Below are 23335 nucleotides of genomic sequence, written 5' to 3' on the forward strand. Positions count from 1 at the left end.
TCATGGGCGAGATGTTGGACTTTCGGCCGGCCATCGGGGGTCTCACTGTCCCGGGGGCTTTCAGGGGAGACACTTGAGCAATAGGGCAGACATCGCCCGTTGCCACGAGGCTAGGGGTTATTGGATAAGCAAGCACCCTCCAGGCCCTGATGGGTACAGTACAGAGCACCCCGTACGACTACTCCACATTGTTATGGGCAAGGCCAGACTACCTCGTAGATTCTTGCGAGACATCCATCTTCCTGCAGAATCCATCAGGACTGCAGGGTTGAGGAAGCCCGCATCCGCGCCGACTGATTCCCTGTCATAGGCTTCACGATAACGCCCACAAATGCCGGTCGTACATCGTACATGGCTAACAACCGGATTTGCAAGTGATGACGTCTGTTTCAATCAAGTTCCACTCAAGGGCATCATGGCAAAACAATCCAGTGCTTCGCTCAGCAAGGGCAAGCATCTCGCCCAGATTATCTCCGCTATGGATCCTTCGCAGATCGCGAGGACAACATGCCGTGACTGGATGGCTTTTGAAGATGCTGGCAATAACAATCACCTTGTACAGATTGCAGTCAGCGAAGTCGGTTCTTGAGGAACATGATGAGTTTGCACGGACGGGCAGGCCTTTGGACGTCCCATGGCTTGCTGCAAATTCCCTGTCAATAAATCAGACTCTGCTGCAGGCAGTCGTCGCTAGTCTGCCATTTCAGTGTACCTACCTGCGACGAGTGCTCAAGGCTGCGAACAAACAGGGGCTGAAGAAGACGAAGGTTGGCACGCAAAACAGTCAATCGCCGAGGACATAGACTGGGCCCGCCTCTAGTTAGTCCCTCAGCTCGTAGTCCCTGCACACTCTCATCCGCCTACCGTTGTGGTATATTGCGTGCTGACTAACTATCATGTCGTACTCGATGTCGCTATCGGGTGTAAATGCCTACAGTACAATCCTTCAAATCGCGCACGTGTGGGCGGCTTTGTCATTGGAGGACTTCCCAGCCTGGCATTCAAGATGTCTAGTCGGGCAATAATGCGTACGAATCACTCTCGTCTGCGCTTTAGCTACAAATGATGTATATATGACAGCAACGGATGGTACGGTAGGTTTTTTGAATTGGCACCATCAGCCTCGACCAGAACATCCACTGGATATTGGGGATATATTATAGAAGTCTTTCGCTCCCATCATACAGTGTTACAGGGAGAAAATCCCCCAAATATGGCCGATATCGAGAGACCGCAGGGTCCCGCATCGTCTACCACCAGTGTCGAGACCCTCGGTTCGCCAGTCGAGTCGGATATCGACCTTGAAAAAGCAGATACCATTCGCCAGATCCCTACCTCAGGCACGGCTGCCGCAGCTACACGGTCGCAAACCATTGGCAGAACACGCTCTGTGGCTACCGATGGCTACTCCGCATATACAGTCGACGAGGATGAAAGTGAAGAGGCTGCTGTGGCGCGCACGAAGACCAGTCCGTTTGAAGTTTGCTGGGACGGACCAACCGACAACGAGTGTCCTCGCAACTTCAACGTCGCCCGGAAGTGGATCATTGTACTCATCACTTCTGTTGCTTCATTCTGCGTGTAAGTGACACCTTGCGGATATATTCAAAAGATCCTTTGTTCGGGGGTGCTGACCAGTTGGTTAGAACATTTACTTCGTCCGTGTATACCACCACGTACGAGCAGCTCATGGACGACTTCCACTGCTCCAGAGAAGTCGCCACGCTGGGTCTTTCACTGTTTGTTTTGGGGTTAGCCTTTGGGCCAATGCTTCTGGGTCCGCTGTCCGAGTTCTATGGTCGAAGACCCATCTACATCACGTCGATGTTCTTCTTCCTGATCTGGCTGATCCCCTGCGCGGTCGCCCAAAACATCCAGACCATGATCGTGTGCAGATTCTTTGACGGCTTCGCGGGCAGTGCGTTCCTGGCCGTGGCGGCGGGCACCGTGGCAGATCTGTTCGAGCCCAAGGACATCGAGTTCCCCATGATGATCTTTACTGCCTCGCCGTTTCTGGGTCCCGCGGCTGGCCCCATAGTTGGCGGATTGATCAACGAGTTTACTTTGTGGTATGTTACGAAGTTTTTCAACCCCCCACTCTAATTGTGACTGTGTTAATGGAGTTGCTGACAATGACATTTGCCCATAGGCGATGGACTTTCTACACACTCCTGATCTGGACCGGCGTCTTACTGGTCCTGGTCATTTTCTTCGTCCCTGAGACATACCATAAAGTCCTCCTCAAACGCCGCGCCGAGCAGAAGCGCAAGGAAACAGGAGACAACCAATGGTACGCGCCAATTGAGAAAATCGACCGCACCATCCTGGGGACGCTCATCCACTCATGTTCTGTACCCTTTGAGCTTCTGTTTTACGAACCCATGTGCCTCCTGCTCTGCATCTACGCAGCCATCCTCCTGGGGATCGTGTACCTGTTCTTCGGCGCGTTCCCGCTCGTCTTCGGAACCAACCACGGCTTCTCGCTGTACCAGGTCGGACTGACCTTCATCGGTCTCGGACTGGGCATACTCATGGGCGTCCTGACGGACCCATTCTGGCACAAGAACTACGTCAAATTGGTGCAGAGGCTGGAGGAGCAGACTGGAGAGGTCGGAATCAAGCCCGAGCCAGAGTTCCGCTTGCCGCCCGCCATGTTTGGCGGTATCCTCGTGCCCATTGGGCTCTTCTGGTTCGGGTGGACGACATATTCGAGTGTTCACTGGATTGTGCCAATCATTGGCAGTGCTGTCTTCGGCATTGGGTACGTGGTGACCTTTTATTTTTAATTTGTTTTTTTGTTTCCCGCAAATTAGAAAGCGAAAATGCTGACAAGGGGAAACCAGCTTATTCCTTGCCTTCACTGGCATCTTGACATTCCTTGTCGACGCCGTAAGTCATGTTCCCTCGGCCTCGTCCATCTTTCTATCCTCTTCACCATCTAACTCGCCGAAACAGTACCCCAGCTACGCCGCCAGCGCAGTTGCAGCCAACTGTCTCGTCCGGCTATGTTTTGCCGGAGCCTTCCCCTTGTTCGGGACACAAAGTAAGTTGCCCCCCCACCCCCCCTTTCTATCTCTTTTTTCTCCTTTCCTCCCTCACTGCCCGGATCTCTACCTATTCCCCCTTCCGCGACGCTCGTCGCTAACATGTGAAACTCGCAGTGTACGAAAACCTCGACTACCAATGGGCCTCTTCGCTCCTGGGCTTCCTTGCCCTGGCCTGTGTACCCATGCCGTAAGTTCCATACCCATTCCCCTCCATGGAATTTGCCTTTGGAAGAAATATGAGGACTAACGCCCCCGCCGCAACAGGTTCTTCTTCTACAAATACGGCAAGAAAATCCGATCGCGGAGCAGGTTCAACAATTCCGCATAGATTTCGCGCGTCCGTTGATCAATCGTCTGTCGTAATCGCGATATCATGGTCACTGTCATTCGGCGTATGCCTTTGCTTCTGCATAGCCTGGCGTTTCCCCTCCCCCTTTCCAGGGACGCCGTTCGAACCCACGAGCTTGCGTCGATTTAGCGATTGGAGTGGCTTGCTTCCCTGTACAGCATTTGATCAAAAGTGTTTTCTTTGTTTACTTTTTGTTTGCCGGCCGGGTTTTGGTCACCGATAATGAGGGATGCTGATCTTGGTGACGTTGACGTTGACGTTGACTTTGACGGTTCTGTTTGACGTGACATGCCTGCCCATCATGGATGATGCATGGAGACATAAAAAACGTGGATGCATAGGATATATAGATAGACACACGGATTATACAGAACGCGTCGATAAATGTATAAATGGGACGAATATATGACCTTTATGTCTCGCGAAAGGGAAGAAAAGAGAATGCCGTTTGAAGACGACGCGAGATTACCAAGGCCCAGCGGGGGTAGGAGAGATCGGTTGATCAAGGACGAGGCTGAAGACAAGGCTGACTGATGGTGACGCGGACGGCATCGGGGACGGCGTAGCAAAGAGGCGACGCTGACCGAGTTCACTCTCTTTATCAACTCAAGAGACGATTGCGCTGGCTCGGCTCCTGGAACGGTACGCAGTATATTGGCCATGCTTCGAGATATCCTTGCTTCCCAACTTGGCCCCCGCGGGCATTCCGCCAAAGTCTTGTCTTGAATTTATGCCATCGCAGCTCCACTGATGTGATGTGGAATGCCTATGTACATAGAGTCGGTTGCGCTCACATCTTCACCGGTCGCCCTTTTTGGTACACAATCCCAGAACATCTCTATGGAGTGGATCTCACCGAGTGTTCCTTTGTAGCCGTATGCAAGATAACTGCCGTAATATGTCCGTCAAAATACTGTTTCATGCTTCCGAGCTCTCCCGAAGTTCAAACAAGTCCAGGATCCGCTGAGCTCATCCTACCTCGACATCTCCCCGGATTTTGTGCTTTTGCTTTCCGAAGCTTATGCAAAAATTCACCCCTTTCGGTGTCGTCGAGGGCTAAGCGCTTTTCACTTGCTCTTAGCGTTCTCCACTTCTGCCAAACCGTCCTTCAACGCCTCGAGCGCCTTGTCGATCTCTCCTCTCGACTCATCCATGGCCGAGACACCCATGTGTCCAAAACGAATGTATCTCGCCGCAATCTCCCGATGAAGACCACCGGCAAACACAACACCCCGGGACATCAGTTTGGGGAGAATCTCCGGAGGAGTCAGCCCTTCGGGTAAATATATTGCCGTCATAGTGTTGGCTGCATTGGCTGGGTCGGTGGCCAACTGTTTGAGACCCATGCTTGTGATTTTCGATTTGACATACTCGCTCACCTTGCGGTGTTGAGCGAAGCGGGCATCGAGGGGTTGTGAGAGGATCTGTTTGAGGGATGTGTTGAGGGCTTGGACTAACTGGGTGGGTGGAGTTGCAAAATATGAGGCCTTCTTGGCCTCATAGTTCTGCATGATTGGTGTCCAGTTCTTGAAGCTGGCATAGTAGCTTCCCGGAGGGGATTTGCGGGACTTGAAGACGTTCATGGCCTTCTCCGAGGCCATCACTATCGACATGCCAGGAGGGCAACCGATGGCTTTTTGGGATGCTGTCAAGCACACATCAATGGCCATGTTATCAAAGTGGATCTCTTCCCCTCCCACGGAGCAGACACCGTCAACAATCAGAAGGGTCTCAGGAGACACACGTCGGATGAGGTCGGACAGTGGTTGAATCTGAGAAAGCACTCCGGTGGAGGTGTCGACATGCGTGACAGTCAGGGCCTTGTATTTCTTCTCCTTTAATGCTGCCTCAATTTCAGCAAGTTGCGGCCTATCTCCGATGGGGGCTTTTAGTTGCGTTGGCTTTGCGCCGTAGGTTGCCAGGCAATCCGCAAATGAGTCTCCGAAATAGCCAGTGTGCAGAACCAAGACATCTTCACCAGGCTCCACCAGATTCGCTGCCACGAGATCCCAGCCCAGTGTGCCACTTCCAGCAAGGATGAAAGGCTGAGACGCCGGGTTAGTGGTCTGGAAAAGATTTCTTAACAGCGTGAGCGTCTCGCCAAAGGTGTTGACGAATGGCTGTCCAACGTGGGATTGCGCATAGTGACTCATGGCCTGGGAGACTTCATCGGTAATCTCAATTGGCCCCGGGATGAGGAGGGAAGGATGAGGAGGTTGGGAGGACATATTGGCGGCGGACGAGGTAGACAATTGTCGTTTTTGAATCTGAGAGGGAGTTCTGGGAAGATGCGCAGGTGGTGCTGGAGCGACGTAGGGAATGTCGTCTGCGGACGCTGGTAACGAGTCCAGCTCAATTGTATAGGGAGTGTTAATGGGAGGATAGGAAGACTGCTGGTATTGTTCCAGGTGCCGTGAGATCAAACTCAGACGACTTGTAGCTGGAGAATATGGACGTGAGCCGGAGGGAGCCAGCTTGAAAAATTTCCTTGTCGACTTGTAAACGATGGTGATGGTGGGGGACCGCGAGGGCGATTGGACGTGCGAAGGCCGATGCAGGAGACGTGCGGGGGAACAGCGAGCAGCAGACAAAGAGCGTGAGAAAGGACTGTGAGGCGATAACGGAGACAAGAGCGAAGACGAAAATGATTGTGGACGATAGAGAGATGGAGTCCAGGCCGCCATTGTCCCAGTAACAAATCGACACGCGTGTGAAGGCAAAAAGGCGTGTGGTGGGTAATAAAAATGTCCAAAGCAGACTCTGGTGCTGGTGCTGGTGCTGGGGCTGGGGCTGGGGCTGGGGCTGTTGGGCTGGGGAGTGAGGCTTTAGGGAGTTGCTTTGGTGCCTAAGTGAGAGCGCCAGGGGCACGAGAAATACTTGATAGGGACTATACGGGAGACCATGGGCTATTAGGGGAGGGCTGGTGAGGCCAGGCCGGACATCTTTGCGGCGGCAGGAACTGCTCCTCGGCCATCTCTTGGCCCTCGCAGGACCCAAAGTGATTGGGCCGCTAAATCCGGTGGCAGATCTCACGTGGACAAGCGAGTTCGCGTGACGCACGTGACCGGCTAAAATGGCCAACGGACTACTCAACCGCCCAAACCACATGTTGATCCTTCATCTCACCTACATACCACCACACCTATCATTCAAGATTCTTCCTCGAAGAGGATGGATCAGACATTTTGTCTTCCTAGACTGGTCAATTTGATATTGCACTGGGTCACTTAGTGTATGGGAGGTTAACCAGTTAACATTTCCAGCCTGTCTTATCCTTCAATATGGGAGGACATCATCATCAACTGCTGCCCAGTCAGTGCGGATGCACAGCATAGAAAATCAATTCTCTATCTCACCTTGAAAATCTCGCAGCTGCCCTGAAAGCGCCGATTGAGCAGACCTCTCATCCTGTTGCTTCCACCACTTTTGTAGCACAGTCTGACAAGACCTCACATTTCCCATTCCGTAATTCATCCACATGGTTTTCAGCAAGCTGCAGACCTTGTCCCTGTCTGATTTATCGGTACATAGGATACCCGCCACGAACAAAGGAGGAAGCGCGGCCACCCCGGGGCAGGGGCCGGCTTGGTACGTGACCGCAGTGAGACAATCTAGGATTGATCGTCTGCTATCGTCGATCAGTTGCAAAGGAACGGACAAGGATCCACGACGAAAGATCTGAAGAAGGGCCATATGGTGATGGGCTTCATCGACGAGGTAGAGGTCATGATAGACGGCCCAAGGAAGGTCTCCATCACTCTGTGTCCGTGACATCTTTCTCTGTGCCATTAATGCTCTGATGCGGTCGAATAATAAGTGGGACTTGTGCTCCAGAGGCGAATTGCAGTCAAAATGCGGTGGTCCAGGCGGACAGTCGCAGCAAAAATCAGAGTTGAAATCCTCTCGCATTCGCTCCAGGTTGTTAATCTCTTCAAAAATCGGCAGCAGGTTCGTAGAATATCCGGCTAAGTCGTCAATATAAGCATGGCCATCATCACAATGAGTGGTTAGTATGCACCCCTCGAATCTTTTCGAACAACAAGCCAAAGCTACTGCTTGCAGAGCACGGTATTTTCTCCTGAGAAAGCCGGAAATGGCCGATACACTGGCGCCGCTTGAGCGGCTGTGTTGGGCAGAGAGGGTGCCAGCGCCATAGAGATGTGACCTCCACGATGAGATGCTTGTAGGAGGGGATATGACTTCGGCCATACATAGGAGCAGGGTGGTGGCAAGGACTTTGTCGTTTTCGGGTGGACTGAATTGGCCTAGGGCAGATCTCAACTGTGTAAGGCTGCTCCCCTTCATCAGTTCAAATTGACAATCTCCTTCAGAAAGGCCGGATGTTCGGCGGTGCGCAGCTGCTAGAGCAAGAGTTGCAGACAGCAGATGGGGGACCTGCATGGCCATGGGGACAATGACTGAGCAAATTTCATCTTGAATTCCTTTGTGGCAGGAAATCGATACGGTCATTCTGTGGACAAAGTAGTCGAAGAGCGGCTTGAACTCTTCTTTTAATGCTGGCGTCGCCGTTAGCGGCTGGGGAGCCAGAGAGGCCTCGGGATAAAAGGTCGAGTCCTCGATCTCATCTTGGAGTGGCTTAGGCGTTACACGACAGAGCGCCGATGTACCTCGATCACGGCTTGGACTGTTACTTCTTCTTTTAGGCGAACATGTGTAAATGAAGCTTTTATGCGTCGACGGATGTTCTTTGCAAAGTGAGTCAGACATTACCCAATGCACTCGAGTGCAACACTTACGGCCGGGGACTGCAATGCTTACGGCTCTTGCTCCCGATTCCAGACAAGCGCCGAAACGTGACTTCTTGAACTGACGCCCGCCCCAGGAGATTTTCCGAGAGTATACACAGAGACGGCCTACGCTCTGGCAGTAGCCACAAGTCGGTTTCGCCTCGTTGCATTTCCAATGCCGCCGGCGACACTCCTCGCAGCCCGTACGGGACCGCCTTTGACGCTGAACTGCATTGGATCTGGAGTCTGCCATAGCTAGCCGGGAAAGGTGCGGCTGTGAGGCGGGATGCGCAGAGACCTTAGGCAGTGTGGTCAATGTAGCCTATGTCGCGACGATAAGGTGGAGACGGTTCATGTTTGCGCACGCTGAAGTTTCTCGATGGAGTTGTTCGGCGGTTATGGCACCAAATGACGGCTGTGTCAGCCGACTGGATGGAGAGGGGATTGATCGGGCAGTGCAGCACACCCAAGTTTCATCTTCGAAGTTGCATCACTCTCCCAGATGAGTTGGAGCAGCATGTGAAGAGGATGGTAAGCGGCCGTCGGAAACGATGAAGTTATCAGACAGTAAAAAGATAGGATATGGTTTCCCCTCTAGGTTTAGCGTGCCGCGTCCTTCTTCGAGATACCGAATAGTGGGGCACATATGTCTCCGACCACAGGCAACGCCCAGAAATCGCAGTCCGAGAAGAACAGCAATTCCATCAAGGATGTGCAGAGGATTTGCCAGATATGTCAAGCAACAGGCGATGGGGAAGGTGACCACCCTGGCTATCTCTCGCGACAAGAGCTTATGCGCCGCAGTTAAAGCGGACATGCCTATGAATTTGTACTTGGTTAAGTATCTTCTGCTTCGCAGCTCTCTCGGCCTTTGCTCGCCCTTTCCCAATAACACTCACAAAGTATCATCAACATGGACGAAAGCATCGTCGATGAACGCTCACTGCTGCTTTCCCGGACTCCCTCCGCTTCTACCAAAGAGGAGGATGTCGCTTTTAATATCCTTCACGATCTCGGTGGTCTCACCAGGCAGACGATTCCCATTTGTCTATCATTCGCGTTGCAAAATGCGGTACAAGCAATCAGCGCCCTAATAGCCGGAAGTGTTGGTTCTTTTGAGCTGGAAGTCACGTCCTTTGGATTCATGTTCTTCTCCTGCACTGGAACCATGATTGGTATCGGCGGCGCAACAGCACTTGATACATTATGTGCCCAGGTGTCAACCTCTCATTCGGCGGCAGATAATCCCAAAATTCTAGGACTCCTGTTACAACAATGCTTGCTTGTCTTGCTCGGCATCTTTGGCCTCCTGATTGCGCCCATCTGGGTATTTTCGGGACACATTTTCATCGCTCTAGGTCAGCAGCAAGACTTCGCGTTTGCGACAGGCAAATTCATGTTATTCATGCTTCCTGCCGGCATTTTGCAAGTTGTGGGCGAATGCTTGAAGAAGTTTTTGCAAGTCCAGGGTGAGAGCAACATTGTGGGACTGTCCACAGCGGTTGCCAGCACGGTTGGCGTTCTCGTCACCTTCGTCCTGGTTCGCTGGACGAAGCTGCGGCTCTGGGGTGTCCCTTGTGCTTTCTGCATCTACCAACTCCTTACCGTTGTTGCATTGCTTTGTGTCATCGCTCGAAAACCTGCAATTAGGAGGACCTGGTACGGGTCTATTTTTGGCATTCAGAAAGGGATATCACGTTTGGCCTTCTACGCTGTCACTGGGATCTTGACAATTGCGACTGAGTGGTGGAGGTGAGCTTGCCGCCTGTTCTACTTTCACATCAAAATTAACTTTCCATGCACCACAGCTTCGAAATTCTTGCAATGATGGCCGCAAGATTGGATCCCAGTTCTATTGGGGCTCAGAGTGTAAGTTTGGAAGCCTTTCTAGTCTATCACTTTCTCCTATTGACATCAATTGTAGATTTTGATGTCTTCCGACTTACTCTTCACAACGGTGTCGCTTGGGATAAGCGTAGCTTCCAGTCACCGTATCGGTGGCTTACTTGGTGCAGGCAAGGGTCTGGAAGCGAGGAAGGCCATAGCGACACCGTACCTGCTATCTTTCGTCATTGGAGGCATCGAGTTCTTTGTCATCATGCTTTCAAGAAATGGCTACGGTCGCCTTTTCACCAGCGACGAAGGGGTGATCGAAAAGACGGCACAGGTCCTCCCGCTAATGGCTGGATTCCAAGTTCTGGATCTTTCCAACGGCGGCGCGAGCGGGATACTGCGAGGTGCCGGCAAGAACCATTTGTCAGGTGTTTGCAATTTCTTGGCTTATTATGGAGTGGGTTTGACAACTGCATGGTTTCTATGCTTTCAGAAGCATTATGGCGTCTTTGGGTTATGGGCGGGCATCATTACTGGGAGTGGTGCGCTTCTGGTTCTGCAGTCTTGCTGTATTCTCAGCATACGATGGAGGAAGTTGGCCAAGGATGTATCTAGATTACATGCCACGTCGGACTAACGAAAAGCTGCATCAAAATTTTCTATGGACATATCCTTAGGTACAGAACAGTTGTCGCGGGCTGAAAAGAGCTCTACGACATGTTAACTAGCATTTGCTGGCCGGCACGTGCCTTCAATGGGAAGTACTTTGAGGTTTTTTTTTTTTATCATTGTTGCTACGACAGCCTATGACTTGCGAGCAATCTATTATGTCGTTCTCTTCCTGCGCATATAGCAATATATCTATTAAAGTACTTGATCGGAATGAGTCGAGTGGAAATATGAACGTCCCGCAGAGAGCAGACCCGCTGGCGAGGGACAGGTTGAATTGATGTGGGTTTCAATTAGTACATCGACCGAAGTAGAACACTAGAGCCTCTCTTTTTCCAAGTCTTCAACCTCCACTATACGCATTTCAGGATGAATCTCACTGAGACAAATCGCTACCAAATAAGAAGTCCAAGGATATGTCGTTTGAGTGAGATAACCGTTTTCCAAACCCGACGCGACCAATTAGGCGATCAACAGACTCATAGACCAAGTCTGTTTTTGACCAACCTGGTAATCAGCTTCACCTCGGTTAGCACAGATTCGGGGCCCAGTTGATTCGAGAACATACCTCGATTGTAAACTCTGCAGCAACTATACCTGTAATTTCGGCCTGATCCAGGGCTGGGAGGACCTCCACGACATCGACGCCGACAATATTCAAACCATCAAGTGCATCTATAATGATTTGGATAATCTCTCTCGGGGTCCATCCCCCAGAAGCTGGGCCGGCAGTGCCGGGGACAAAAGCAGGGTCTAGACAGTCTACATCAAGGGAGACATAGACAGGCTCGTCGTGGCTGATTACCGAACGGATCTTGTCGATGACGCCCCAGACGCCCTCCTTCTTGAGCATGTCTGCCGCCGGAATCGTCGTAAAGCCCACTTCCTGGTCGAGCTCCATGTCTTTCGCCGAGTCTAGCGAGCTTCGAATTCCGGCATGCACGTTCTTGGTGCTCAGCAGGCCCTCCATGCCTGCCCAGTAGTATGGTGTGCCGTCGGCGAACTGCGCTTGTTTGCTACCGGCTTTGGCCCCGGCGAATACTTTTGGAGACCATGTGTCAATGTGCGCGTCGATGTGGATGGCGGACACTTTCCCATAGACAGTACTCAAGGCCCGCAGAATCGGCAAAGAAATGCTGTGGTCACCACCAAGTGCGATGATTTGGGGATGACTCCTGCCGGTCTTTGAAGCGTGTCATCAGCAATCATTTTTATTTTTGCTAAAGCCCACCGGAGCCTGGAATACCTTTAAAGACTTAATTCCTCTTTCTCCGGATCTCACTTCCCTCCACAGAAGCCGCTTGTACCAGTCTTCCATCTGGGCAAAAGCGAGACCGTTATCGAAAGGAGAAATGGGCAGGTCTCCACAATCAACTACCGATATGTTCTGTTTATAAGGATTGATTGACTGGCGGTAGTTATAGTGCCCACTGCTTAATATCAGCTCCGGCGTGAATATAAGGCCTCTGGAGATAGACATACGCTAGGGAAGCCGCTCGAGAACCCTGACGCACAGCATTTGGACCAAGACGTGTCCCAGTCCTGTATGATGTTGCCGTGTCAAAAGGGAACCCCAAGATCAAAATGTCGTCCACGGGCCCAGTCTCCGTCAGGCATTGCATAGACGGGAGTTTAGAAAAGGTCGTAATACCAGAGAACGCGAAATTGGCGGAAGGCTCAAGGTCATAATCATCATCGTCGTCCTTCGCCGAGTTTCCTATACTGGCTTGTCGAGCGCCTGGAGCAGGGACAGCGAGAGCAGAAGAACAAGCAGCCAATGCCGCAAGGCTATACAGAAGAACAAAACGCATCTTGAGTCGAGGACGACAATCTCAGTGTGAAAACATAAGGTTTCCCTTTTTGCAGCGCCGATTTATAAATGTGCGGGACCCGTGGCATTTGTAGTCGGAGTCCTGAATGAACAAGGTATACATCTTCATTGATTGGCGTCTCTGCGGAACCCGGAGGTATCTGGCTATCTGCGGAGCAGTCACTCTAGGCTATGCCTACCCTTTCCAGGAAACAGGGATCTTGAGTGATAGATGATCGTAAACGGAGTACCGACTTTGGAGGTGGAACTGGGTCCACCGGAGTATCCACTGCAAAGTACAAACCAGTCTAGCGTATTCATTCCTCTTTGGGACTAGTCTTATTTCTCTCGGAGCGTCGACGAGTTGGCAGTCTGAGTGAATGAAGATGGGGCGACCTGGAATCTGCGAATTTGGCGACTGGCGTTCAAGGTTGGCAGTCAGGTTTCAACCAGACTTGAGACGCACGCTTGGTTGGACTTCAGCGCATGAGAACGCAAGCACGAGCCCAACTTGAGGCTTGGGCTGCGGTTGTTAAAACTCCAATCAAAACGCCAGCCTCGTGTAGTTCTGCACAGCTCTACATTTAGGATGGAACACGTGTTTCGCCCTAGTCCTCTATTACGAAGCCAATCTCGGACAGACGGAAACTTCCTTGGGCCTGAATGCATATATTTATTGACATAAGCACCGCAGACGGTGAGAAAAGGAAGCCCAGAAGACACCGCTAACACATTTGATCTAGTGCATTTTAAGGCAGACTCATCCCATAGTGTTTTCATATTCCGCTTTCCCCTCACCCAGCTACAGCTGCCTCTTTGCAATGGATCACTTACCCCAACCGAACACTACCACTCCGACCCCTCTTCAGGTCCCTTTCCTCGCCCGCATCGAGTACAATGTTGGAGATTTCTGGTTGTTGTATAACCGGTATGACAGGGAAGGTCTACAGTACAGCGCTGAAGAGGTTGCATCATTCATTCAGTCATGGCTATATTTTGGTCTCTTAGCAGAATTCGCTGGGAGGCCGATCGACCCGAAAACATTCTTGCGCCGTGAGGCGTCGGAAGACGGGACGGTCGCCGACTTTGTGTCCCTTCTCCCTTTGAAAGACTTAGGTCTTCAGCTCCGGCCGCTACAATACACGGAGCATAGTGACGACGACCAAGACATTTACGACTTACCAGAAGAACATGATGTTTCAGAGCTATCCCATCTTCAAGAGCTTCTGAAATCTGCAAGATGGATTTGCATTGGCATTGAGAAGAAAGACGAATATCGTTTATCACCTGGACCCTTACCAGCCGTTCTTCTGTCTATTAGAGTCCTGATCGACACACTACAGTTCGCGTGTCTGGGAGCCAAAGCTGACAGTATACGACCCCACGGATGGGGTTTGCCTGAATCAGCTTTAACAGTTCAGTTCATTACTCGGTTGATGACGTCAAACGGATGGTGTATATACCAGATCAATCATGTTTTACGCACCTTCTACTCCCCACTGGTTTGGTACATTGCGCAGATCCAGCGACACTATCGACCCGAAATTACCCATGACGAGTGCACGAGAGATGCATGTACTGCATTCAATATCAATCCAAACACTTATCAGACACGTCATACGCAACCCAATTGTTCATGTGCATTCATCTCAATTCCCACCGACGAAATGAGAAGAATAATTAAGCAAGGAGGAATCCCTCTCGCATTTTTGAAGCGAAGCAGTGTCACAGGGAAGATCTCGTTGGGTGTGAAAGCTGCATGTGCCACTGATTCATACGTTGCATTTTCTCACGTATGGTCAGATGGTCTGGGAAACCATTCTTCCAACTCGCTCCCGAGATGTGAGCTCGAGAGACTCGAAAATTATGTGAACGAACCTATAAAATTAGCGGGAAATATCACCGTCGGCCGGTTTCTAAATATGGACGCATTAAGAGGAACATTTTCTCGGGAACAAACGAAGTTGTTCTGGATAGATGCGCTCTGTATTCCAGTGAAAGCGGATGATGGCGATGCAAAAGACTCCAATGAATTGAGATGGCAAGCGATCGCTAAGATCAATCCCGTATTTGCAGGCGCGAATAGAGCCATTGTTCTTGATTCCGAGATTATGGAACACGTTCGCGTGAAGAGTTCAGAGTCGTGCGAGTTCTCGGCACGATTGTTGTTCTCCACCTGGATGGGAAGATGTTGGACGCTCAATGAAGGCGCTCTCAGTCCATTATGCCAATTGCGTTGCGTTGGGAACTCAGTTGATCCGATCTCATACACACGCGACCTTTTAGATTGGGGTTTTTTGTCAAGTCCCGATACAGCATCTGCCTTACGCGATATGGTACGATACTTCCCAGGTTGGCGTAACATTGCAAATGTTTTGTCGCCCAGAGTAAGTCGCGATGTTGCCGCACGTGCACATTATGCGAAGAGATTTGAAAGCCGAATAGAGAAGCTGCTGCGCATTCCTCTGGAGAAGGGATTAGATCATTCATTCCTCCAGGAATGGAAGTCGAAGGGTAGTGATTTCATTGAAGTACGAGACCGGCTGCAGCATTTCCGGGCTTGCTGGAACGCTCTTGCTAGGCGCGAAACATCTCGATCTGAAGACAGATTATCAATTTTGGCCAACTTATTGGATCTGAACATGTTTCACATCATCAGCTCTCCACGGCCAATGATGACTCTACTAAGGAGCTTACCCGGTGTATCCCTGTCAATTCTCTACATTCCGAAATTAGATACGACCGCGGAGGATACGAGAGTCGCAAGTGCGAGCGACAAAGAACACAAGGCTCGAGAAGATGAGTACAATAGATGGCTTCCTCTTTATCCAAGTAGGTTTGAGCTGGCCTCTGAGGAGTTTATGATATGGGCAGAGGGATATCTGGATTTGGAGAAAAAGCCAAATGGTACAGACCTGTTCATGGCCAATCCTAGCATACTCGACGTGAATACGCTGTGGATTTCGAAAGCCCGGTACCATGTCGAGTTCATTCGATCAGCCAATGACGACTTCGCCAAACGCTACAATGGGGCAATTTGTCTCCTCATCGATAGAGACGATTATCGACAAGGCCTTCATGGGAAATTGCATACAATCGCTCTCCGAGGAGCATGCTTGCAGGTTTTGACAGCGGTTGAAAAGAATGACTCAGCACATCAAGGTGAAAGGATGATTGAAGAGGACGACTTGGGGAGGGCCGGTACATGCTCACCTGATGGAAAACCTGAACTTCACATCTCTGCCGTGTATGACTGTCCAATCCGTCTGACGAGGCTTCTTGAGGAAACTAAAACAAGTTGTGACGGTGATCGCATCATTACATACCGAAGAGTTCAGCGTTGGTCTTTGAAAATACTTCATAGTAAGTCCCCGTACTTCAAGATGAGAAGGCTCTCGATCTGGACTGACACAGACCGTATTACTGCCTTAGATTGCCCCGAATCGGCAGCACTACCGTTTCGCAAGGTGGTTGTTGATTACACGACGTGTTCATGTATTTTGATGGGAACATTGGCAGCGCCAGGTATCGTCATTGCCGTAGTTGCGCTCCTAGCACTCGTTGCAATCATTATCAGGTCTTTCTTCAAACTGTTTTGGGTAGAGGCAGCGGCCATGATAGTTAATCTTTATGTGAGTCCAGCTCTTGTCCTTTTCGAGACACTCGGAGGGGTTTCCCGGGCAATTGTTCTCTCTATTCCCCCAACCATCTACGCCTATGCGAAGAACCGGGCCGGCAGCACTTCCACCCTGGACAGCATTTATATCTATTCTTCATTTTTGGCAAATGGATGTGCCTTAGTTACGCTCATAGCTTCCAGGTTCTGGCTTGGCCCCCGGATACGCAAGGAGTGGCTGGCTAGCTTCAATCAAGGAGAAGCAAATGAGAATGAGCTGAAATGGTTGCGAAGGGCACAGAGGATACAACCTTTATTCGAGGCCATCTTTGATATCTTTGACAAGGCCCTCGACATGATCTTTGGTGACTAAGAGCAAGGAGAGAATGAACTATATCATATGATAACTGCGAGAGACGGCACTGAGAGAGAGAGAGAGTAAGAGTGAGAGTACCCGTAACGGAAACTGCCAGAGTTTCCCCCTGAGTCTGAATTCACTCAAATGAACCAAAAGCTGCCTTGGAGGTCGAACGTGCAGATTTGCCGAACAATTCACAGAATATGACCCATCGCTAGCGGTTGGGGGATTAAGATACTTGTGATGTTCACAAGGGTGCACAAATGAATCTGGGACTTCATTTGGCAAATCGTGAATTCGGAAGGTTTGCATCACGCCTCACACTTTTTGAATGAAAGGATGTAGATTTTTTAGGATTTCTCGACTACGCCACATGACACAATCATACGATTAGGCCATTTTTGTCGCATTATACTTATAGATGTGAGGCTAGTGCCGACATCTCTTCAGTTGGGCTTGCTGCTTGTAAACATTCAGTAATTGCTCGGGCGACATATGCAACGTTCGATTCGTTAAGTCCAGCAATAGAAATACGGGAATTATCTGCCAGGTAGATATGATATTGGTCTGCTAAATAGGTCAGATGAAGCGTTGATAGGCATGGATAGGTCTAGTATTAACTTCTTAACTGAGGACGACGTCGTGCGTTAAGCCAAGGAATCCGAGCATTCCTAACTGTTGCACAAAATGATCCCACGTTCCTGGTGCACCTGATCATTTGTTAGGTTATTGCGGGTGAGGCTAGATTGATAAACGTACCGTTTTTAACAAGAAGGTTGTAAAGCGTCTTTCTCATTAACGAGATTCGATTGCTCATGGTCTTGAGATCTTCGAACCACATTTTACGCAGAAATGGATCGCGTAGAATTTGCGCGGCAATTTTCGCGCTGTATGCTGGATGATTCGATATTCCGGAACGCTGCGGTCTCTCCATGACGGATTCACAGTTCTGTGCAATCTCTTCGGACCTGGCCAAAAATGGTTGCCCCAACACGTTCGCCTGCCATGGCTAGTAAGCTGTGCAAACTCTTTCTGGTTTGTCCTCAGACGACTTACCATAGAGTCCCATATTCTTCGTAAATGAGACTGCTACCGCAGCTTCCAAGCCAAGGTTGTTCACAAAATAACGGATGGAAAATGTGTCTTTGTTGAAATTTCCAGGCCTGAATCCTAAATACGCTGCGTCGAAAAGGGGAAAGAGCTGTCGTTCTTTGATGATCTCACCAATTTCTTTCCATTGGTCTTGTGTAGGATCACATCCCGTCGGGTTATGGGCGCAAGCATATAGGATGATAATCGATTTTGGTTCGGCTGAGCGTAGTGCGTCCAGATAAGAGTTCATATCCAGTGCTTTTGCTTCAGGGTTATAATATCGAAAAGCGCGAACTTGACAGCCAAGGGAGGAAAACACCAAATGATGATTCGACCACGTAGGTTCTGAAATCCACACTTGACGATTCAAAGAACTGCAATTCCTGATTAGTGGCCCCGCCAAGTGTAGGCTTCCAGTTCCGGAGAGGCTCTGACAAGTGGCTATCTGTAGACGAAATTACCAAAACATAACGGGATACGGCTCACAAACATACCCTAGGTCGGATTGCAGCATAACTTTCTGTCCCAAAGACGAGTTCTGCAGCCGCGGCTCTGAACTCGGGCAATCCAAGGATTGGCAAATACTCGTGGTCCAAATCTAGCCTTGCCAGCCTTCTCCGAGCTCGGCAGACTGCAGGCAGAACCCAAGGAAAGCCATTCTCATCATGATAGCTCCCTTGTCCAAGATTTACTTTCACAGGGGACAGATCATCACGACACTCTGCGGTGAGAGCAAAGATGGCGTCTTTAGGAAGTCGTGGTGCCGCCGCGAAGAAACACACACTTTGTGAACGCTTGCCGATATGGAGAGGAAGGCTTCTACGCATGAGAGTCTTCGAGCTTCCGGAATTCAGAGTTTTGAATTTTTGCTCGGCTTTCAGAGCCAAATCATAGAAGCAAGCGCTATCCCACAAGAAGGATGCCATGATCCAAATCTAAAACAACAAATATATACTCGGTTAAGGACAGCGCAGTAATCGCCGAAACATATTTCCCTAGAATCCCTACGATCGCGTTGATGGTAGATCTATTTCAGAATATCGCGGCAATTGTTCCGATCGATGAATCCGGCCTCGTTTCGGTCATTCTAGAAAGATGATATCGGATGCGTTCGCCAGTGTCCGTCGTCAGACTGTTTCGATTTTCGCAAGGGCGGGTAGTAACGGTAAATAGATGAGAACAAGGATCCCGGAATTGGAAAGAACAACCTGTAAAGTTCGGTCGACAAGTTGCCACGATGGCTGAATGGGGATGCCCACTGTTGAACCCGGACTTTCTCTAACTCTCCTGTCCCTGTCGCTGTTTTCCTCACTGTCTTTAATTTGCGGTGTACTGGGTGGCAGATGCATTGCAGTATTTTAATCTGTGCCATCGCGACGCTAGCTGATAGTGCTAATTTACTGAGCATTACCTTGCTCGAGAATTCGGCACCTTGAATGATCTGCTCCAGAAAGCTCATGAAATTTTCGAGCCTGAGCCATGATCAGAACCTCACTGTTGTGGCACATTAATTCAAGGAACGGACTTATCTGGCAAATGTCCTGGAAGACAATACTGTTCTTACCAAAGTCGGACCGACCCATGGATGAATGCGGGCAATTTCCCACTCTTCCAAGACTGCCGCGTCGCTGCCCAGTCGTTCTTATAGTGTTTGTTGCGTCCGTGCCCGCTGTTCCGTATTGTAGTATTGACAACTTCAAGCGGATAGTGACCAATGCAAAATATAGTAATACCCCCTGGGTACCGGAAGAAGTAACCAACCAGGTTGACAGGTCCTCCCACCTTTTCCTACCACCGTCGGCCATTCCTTGCATGTAGGCTTCGAAAGCTACGCAATGCAGCTATATACATAAACTCTCGCAAGACAGCGAGCCTGCGGCGAACCAGTAGAAAAAGGCCGAGGAGTCTGAATCTCGCAAACACGATCAACCTCACTTCAGAGAGCGAAGGACTTCTGCATACAAGATGTCGGACTCTCTGCTAGCTGTCCTTGCCGTGTATCTGGAGCGCTGAGAAAGGACCCGCGTAATGCCATCGACTTCATCGGGTGGTCTAGAGTGTAGAGCTGTATCCCCCGGTTCGGTGTTGTGGACGTCCTCGATATGCTCCTCGATACCTTTGCCAGCGGCTGAAGACCAAGCGCTGACATGCTCTGGCGTCCACGACTCCCGGCGCACTGCTGCTTGTGTCTGTCCAACGATCGAATTTGTGTCGATGATTTCCAAAGTCATTGATCTATCAACTGCACTTCGCTGGACGAGGTCCACTAGCTTGGAAAGGATATTCAGCTCAAGCTTCAACTTAACACTGTAGACAAAGGCTTTGATACTCTCTTGATAAAGCTGGAGGCGCTTGAATTGTAGAGCCACAAGCGCGGTCTGAAGAATTGTCAGTCATAAACATAGTTGAAACCTTTTGATAGCTTACGTCCATGCAGATAATCATGATGTTGATGGTCAGAAGTTGCCAAATCATTCTCCGAGTATTTTCCTTGGAGATGACATTGAGCAGAGCTATGGTCTCCCACACGTAGAGCCCGGAGATGATAAGTTCTTGGAGAGTGATGATTGTCATCTGCATATGCTCAATATAGAAGTACGCTTGAGCGAATGCTGGATTTGGCGAATATGCATGACCCCAGTCCAAAGCGACTGTAGTGCCTTCAATGACCACACTGTTGATGATAATCATCCACTTCACAGCCCTCAGAATGTGGACGTTATCGAGAATCAACCCTAAACGCGAATAAAGAACAAGGGACTGGCAGGTAATCATGAACAGCCACCCTGAATCAAGTAGTAGCCCGCTGAGCCAGAAGTCGCAGAGGCTGAAATAACTCAGCGTGATGCCCAACGTGTATGAGACGACGCCATAGGTGCAGATGCTCAAGCTCCAGAAATATAGGCCCGTCCTTCTCTTGAAGATCGTCAAAATCAGAAGCACCATTTCTAGTGAATTATAGAGGGCCAGCCCGATGGATAGCGTGACGATAACAGAGGTGGCTGTGTATCGGCCATCGAAAGGCCTTTTCCTCACAGCGTTCTGGTAGAAATTGTCGGAGGACATTCCGGGGGCAGTAAGATGCTATTTTGGAAGCATGGTGGCTCGGGTTCGTGATCGTCACTGTCAATCAGCACGTACAGGATGTCGTCGTCTCAAGGTCATCGCAGCTCATGTGCCAATCTGTCCACGCAGAAGAGAGTGTGACGAAAGATGGTACTGCAAGAGGCGTGCAGTGCCAGCGGGTTGAGGAAACGAGGTCCACCTCCGCTTCAAAGCCCCTCCCCCACGTTTCGCCACCTCCACTAGGGCGGTTGAGTTAAGTTGACCCATTCAAAAATGTTCCGGCTGTACAAGATCAAAGGCATCCGTCGGGGTCCCGACCCAGTCTCATTCGCCAATCTCCAGCACAGGTGGGCTTCCTCTCGAGAGTTAATAGTCTCTGGACGTCCTTGGGGAATTGCTTTATATCCATCCCAACCTCCTCGCTGTTTGGAATTTCCTTCAATTGTCCTTCAGAACCAGCCGAGGAAAAGTCAAGAAGCTACCTGGGCCGCAAACAATTAGCAGATAAATCGCACACAGAAATGGTTCTTTACGGAGTAAACGTCTTCCCGGAGGCGGCAACGCTTATCTGCTGTTCAGATGCCTGCATGGGGGGAGAAGGATCGGATTCGCGGCCGTAGTGTGGCATGGGGGCTGGGTTCTACCCCGCTTCTGACATCCTTAATAGGTTAGGTTTGATAGTGAAATGGCGCCGCCCGAGAATATCGGATGGGGTCCCCGACAAGAACTAGACCCCAGATTTCGGAAAATCGTTCCGCCGTCACCACCACTCCATCCCATGATGACGCCGTCCAAGCAACAGCCATCTCCTTGGGCAAGTTCCAGCGAGGGAAGCTTTCACTCGAGTGCCTATAACTATCGTATCGTATCATGCCCCCTCATGGAGCTCTCTAGTCCATCATCGACAAACATCTGTTTGCCCACGACTCTCAGTGTTCTTCCAACATGAACAACGAAAAGATTGACGACAAGTCTGTAGGTGCTCAGGAGAATGAGTATCGATCCTACCTCGTACAGTGTGGATGAAAGTGGACACCGCCTCTCTCTGACTGGGCGACGAGTGTCTATCGTTGATGATGTCTTTGGGGAGATTGTTGAAGGTGGTCCAAATTACCGCAGTGTTCGTGCTTCGCAGAATGTCATTTAGCAGCAGAAACGGACAGCTTTTGCTAGGTCGGTTGGCTAGGAACAGCCATCCCTATGATGAAAACACAGATTGGCCTGGGAGTCCTCTCGATTCCAGTAGTGTTTGACGTTCTTGGCATGGTTCCCGGCGTCATATGTCTAATAGTGATTGCTGTGATTGCTGTGATCGCAACGTGGTCGGACTATTTCGTCGGTGTATTCAAGCTTCGACACCGCTCCGTCTATAGCCTCGACGATGTTGGTCAATTGCTGTTCGGCCGTATTGGGCGCGAAATATTCGGTGTGGCATTCGTCCTTTGTGAGTTTTCCCTAACCACAGATGATAGCTCTCCTGCTAACATTGAACAAATAGACTGGATTTTCGTCGCTGGTGCTGGCATGCTCGGTATTTCGATTGGCCTGAATGCCGTCTCAACACATGGAGCATGTGCTGCTGTTTTTGTTGCTGTTGCTGCAATTATAGGGTTCGGCCTCTCCAGCATTCAGATACTTAGCAAGATATCGTGGCTCGCCTGGGTTGGAGTGATATGTATCTTGACTGCAAGTATGTTATTCCTAGGAGCTACGTCTAGCAGACGCTGACCATTTTATAGTTCTCACAGTCGCTATTGCTGTTGGCGTACAAGATCGGCCTGCAGACGCACCTGCAGGAGGTGTCTTTGTGTCGGATTACACAGTTACCAACAATCCGTCTTTCACTGATTCCATCTCCGCTTGTTCTTCACTGGTTTGCGCATAAGCCGGCACGCCTGCTTTCTTTTCGATCAGGTCTGAAATGCGAGATCCTCGACTGTATACATGACCCCTCATTATCTGCCAGAGTGTCGTTACGGCAACATCTATCACGATCGGCGTTGTGATCTATTATTACGCTGGCTCACATGTGGCTTCACCTGCTCTTGAATCAGCTGGTGCCCTCTTGAAAAAGTCGCTTATGGTTTTGCTCTTCCAGGACTTACTGTTACAACGACCCTTGTCACCCACCTGCCGGCTAAGTATATTTTTGTGCGACTTTTGCGTGGTAGTCACCACCTCACTGAGGGCACTGCCAGACATTGGGTGACTTGGCTGGGCTGCACGGCCGGGAATGCGATTGTCGCTTATGTGATTGCAAGCGCCATTCCCGTCTTCGGTGGCCTTGTATCCCTCATTGGCGCTTTGCTCGGCACTCTCATGTCGTTCCAGCCAATGGACTGTATGTGGTTGTACGATAACTGGAATAAACCCAAGGCCGAACGGACGACCAAGCTGACTCTGATGGTATGCTGAAGTTGTTTTGTGATCATATCAGGAACATTCTTGATGATTGGGGGCACCTATGGGTCGGTCGTTGGCATTATTGATTCCTACAAAGCCTCTGATGGCGCCGCCGCATGGTCCTGTGCCGGCAATTCGAACTCGGTGTGAGATTATTCGATAATGGAGGGATTCGGTGGATGCGTTAAAGGCACATCCATTGGCTAATGGATCTGGTTTTCTTGACGCAGAATGCTCGATTCGCTTGTGCTGGTCGCCAACTTTGTACTAGTATTGTGCTCTGTATACTACAGTCGCTAAAGCTCTCCGAAGGTTAGTGATAATTTCAAATGTGATTTTGATGT

General features: G+C 50.1%; 10 protein-coding genes across 10 annotated transcripts; 4 read left to right on the forward strand and 6 right to left on the reverse strand.

Annotated features, from left to right (window-relative positions):
• Positions 1-1213: 1213 nt before the first annotated feature.
• A1O5_05472 (uncharacterized protein) lies at positions 1214-3375 on the forward strand (the record flags this gene model as incomplete). The annotated part of the gene is made up of 7 exons (XM_007746073.1): positions 1214-1581; positions 1647-2069; positions 2150-2761; positions 2844-2889; positions 2956-3043; positions 3162-3234; positions 3312-3375. The coding sequence occupies 7 exons, from the start codon at positions 1214-1216 to the stop codon at positions 3373-3375; spliced, it is 1674 nt and encodes a 557-aa protein (XP_007744263.1).
• Positions 3376-4463: 1088 nt separating this feature from the next.
• A1O5_05473 (uncharacterized protein) lies at positions 4464-6080 on the reverse strand (the record flags this gene model as incomplete). Its single annotated transcript, XM_007746074.1, has 1 exon — positions 4464-6080. One exon carries the CDS (start codon positions 6078-6080, stop codon positions 4464-4466), a length of 1617 nt encoding a protein of 538 aa, XP_007744264.1.
• A 592-nt stretch (positions 6081-6672) lies between these two features.
• On the reverse strand, positions 6673-7803 carry A1O5_05474 (uncharacterized protein; the record flags this gene model as incomplete). The annotated part of the gene is made up of 2 exons (XM_007746075.1): positions 6673-6698; positions 6753-7803. The coding sequence occupies 2 exons, from the start codon at positions 7801-7803 to the stop codon at positions 6673-6675; spliced, it is 1077 nt and encodes a 358-aa protein (XP_007744265.1).
• A 1254-nt stretch (positions 7804-9057) lies between these two features.
• On the forward strand, positions 9058-10614 carry A1O5_05475 (uncharacterized protein; the record flags this gene model as incomplete). Its single annotated transcript, XM_007746076.1, has 3 exons — positions 9058-9896; positions 9953-10013; positions 10069-10614. 3 exons carry the CDS (start codon positions 9058-9060, stop codon positions 10612-10614), a joined length of 1446 nt encoding a protein of 481 aa, XP_007744266.1.
• A 561-nt stretch (positions 10615-11175) lies between these two features.
• Positions 11176-12457, reverse strand: A1O5_05476 (agmatinase; the record flags this gene model as incomplete). The annotated part of the gene is made up of 3 exons (XM_007746077.1): positions 11176-11829; positions 11893-12076; positions 12129-12457. 3 exons carry the CDS (start codon positions 12455-12457, stop codon positions 11176-11178), a joined length of 1167 nt encoding a protein of 388 aa, XP_007744267.1.
• An 820-nt stretch (positions 12458-13277) lies between these two features.
• Positions 13278-16445, forward strand: A1O5_05477 (uncharacterized protein; the record flags this gene model as incomplete). Its single annotated transcript, XM_007746078.1, has 1 exon — positions 13278-16445. One exon carries the CDS (start codon positions 13278-13280, stop codon positions 16443-16445), a length of 3168 nt encoding a protein of 1055 aa, XP_007744268.1.
• Positions 16446-16845: 400 nt separating this feature from the next.
• Positions 16846-18448, reverse strand: A1O5_05478 (uncharacterized protein; the record flags this gene model as incomplete). The annotated part of the gene is made up of 6 exons (XM_007746079.1): positions 16846-17000; positions 17060-17140; positions 17190-17317; positions 17376-17430; positions 17487-17967; positions 18017-18448. 6 exons carry the CDS (start codon positions 18446-18448, stop codon positions 16846-16848), a joined length of 1332 nt encoding a protein of 443 aa, XP_007744269.1.
• A 605-nt stretch (positions 18449-19053) lies between these two features.
• On the reverse strand, positions 19054-19354 carry A1O5_05479 (uncharacterized protein; the record flags this gene model as incomplete). The annotated part of the gene is made up of 1 exon (XM_007746080.1): positions 19054-19354. A coding segment is annotated over one exon (300 nt), but the record flags the coding sequence as incomplete, so codon positions are not given.
• A 99-nt stretch (positions 19355-19453) lies between these two features.
• Positions 19454-20588, reverse strand: A1O5_05480 (uncharacterized protein; the record flags this gene model as incomplete). Its single annotated transcript, XM_007746081.1, has 2 exons — positions 19454-19900; positions 19950-20588. The coding sequence occupies 2 exons, from the start codon at positions 20586-20588 to the stop codon at positions 19454-19456; spliced, it is 1086 nt and encodes a 361-aa protein (XP_007744271.1).
• A 1200-nt stretch (positions 20589-21788) lies between these two features.
• On the forward strand, positions 21789-22473 carry A1O5_05481 (uncharacterized protein; the record flags this gene model as incomplete). Its single annotated transcript, XM_007746082.1, has 3 exons — positions 21789-22032; positions 22087-22278; positions 22328-22473. 3 exons carry the CDS (start codon positions 21789-21791, stop codon positions 22471-22473), a joined length of 582 nt encoding a protein of 193 aa, XP_007744272.1.
• Positions 22474-23335: the final 862 nt, after the last annotated feature.

This window comes from Cladophialophora psammophila, assembly GCF_000585535.1.
Source record: "Cladophialophora psammophila CBS 110553 chromosome Unknown aczJe-supercont1.7, whole genome shotgun sequence".
In the NCBI taxonomy this organism is placed as follows: Eukaryota; Fungi; Ascomycota; class Eurotiomycetes; order Chaetothyriales; family Herpotrichiellaceae; genus Cladophialophora; species Cladophialophora psammophila.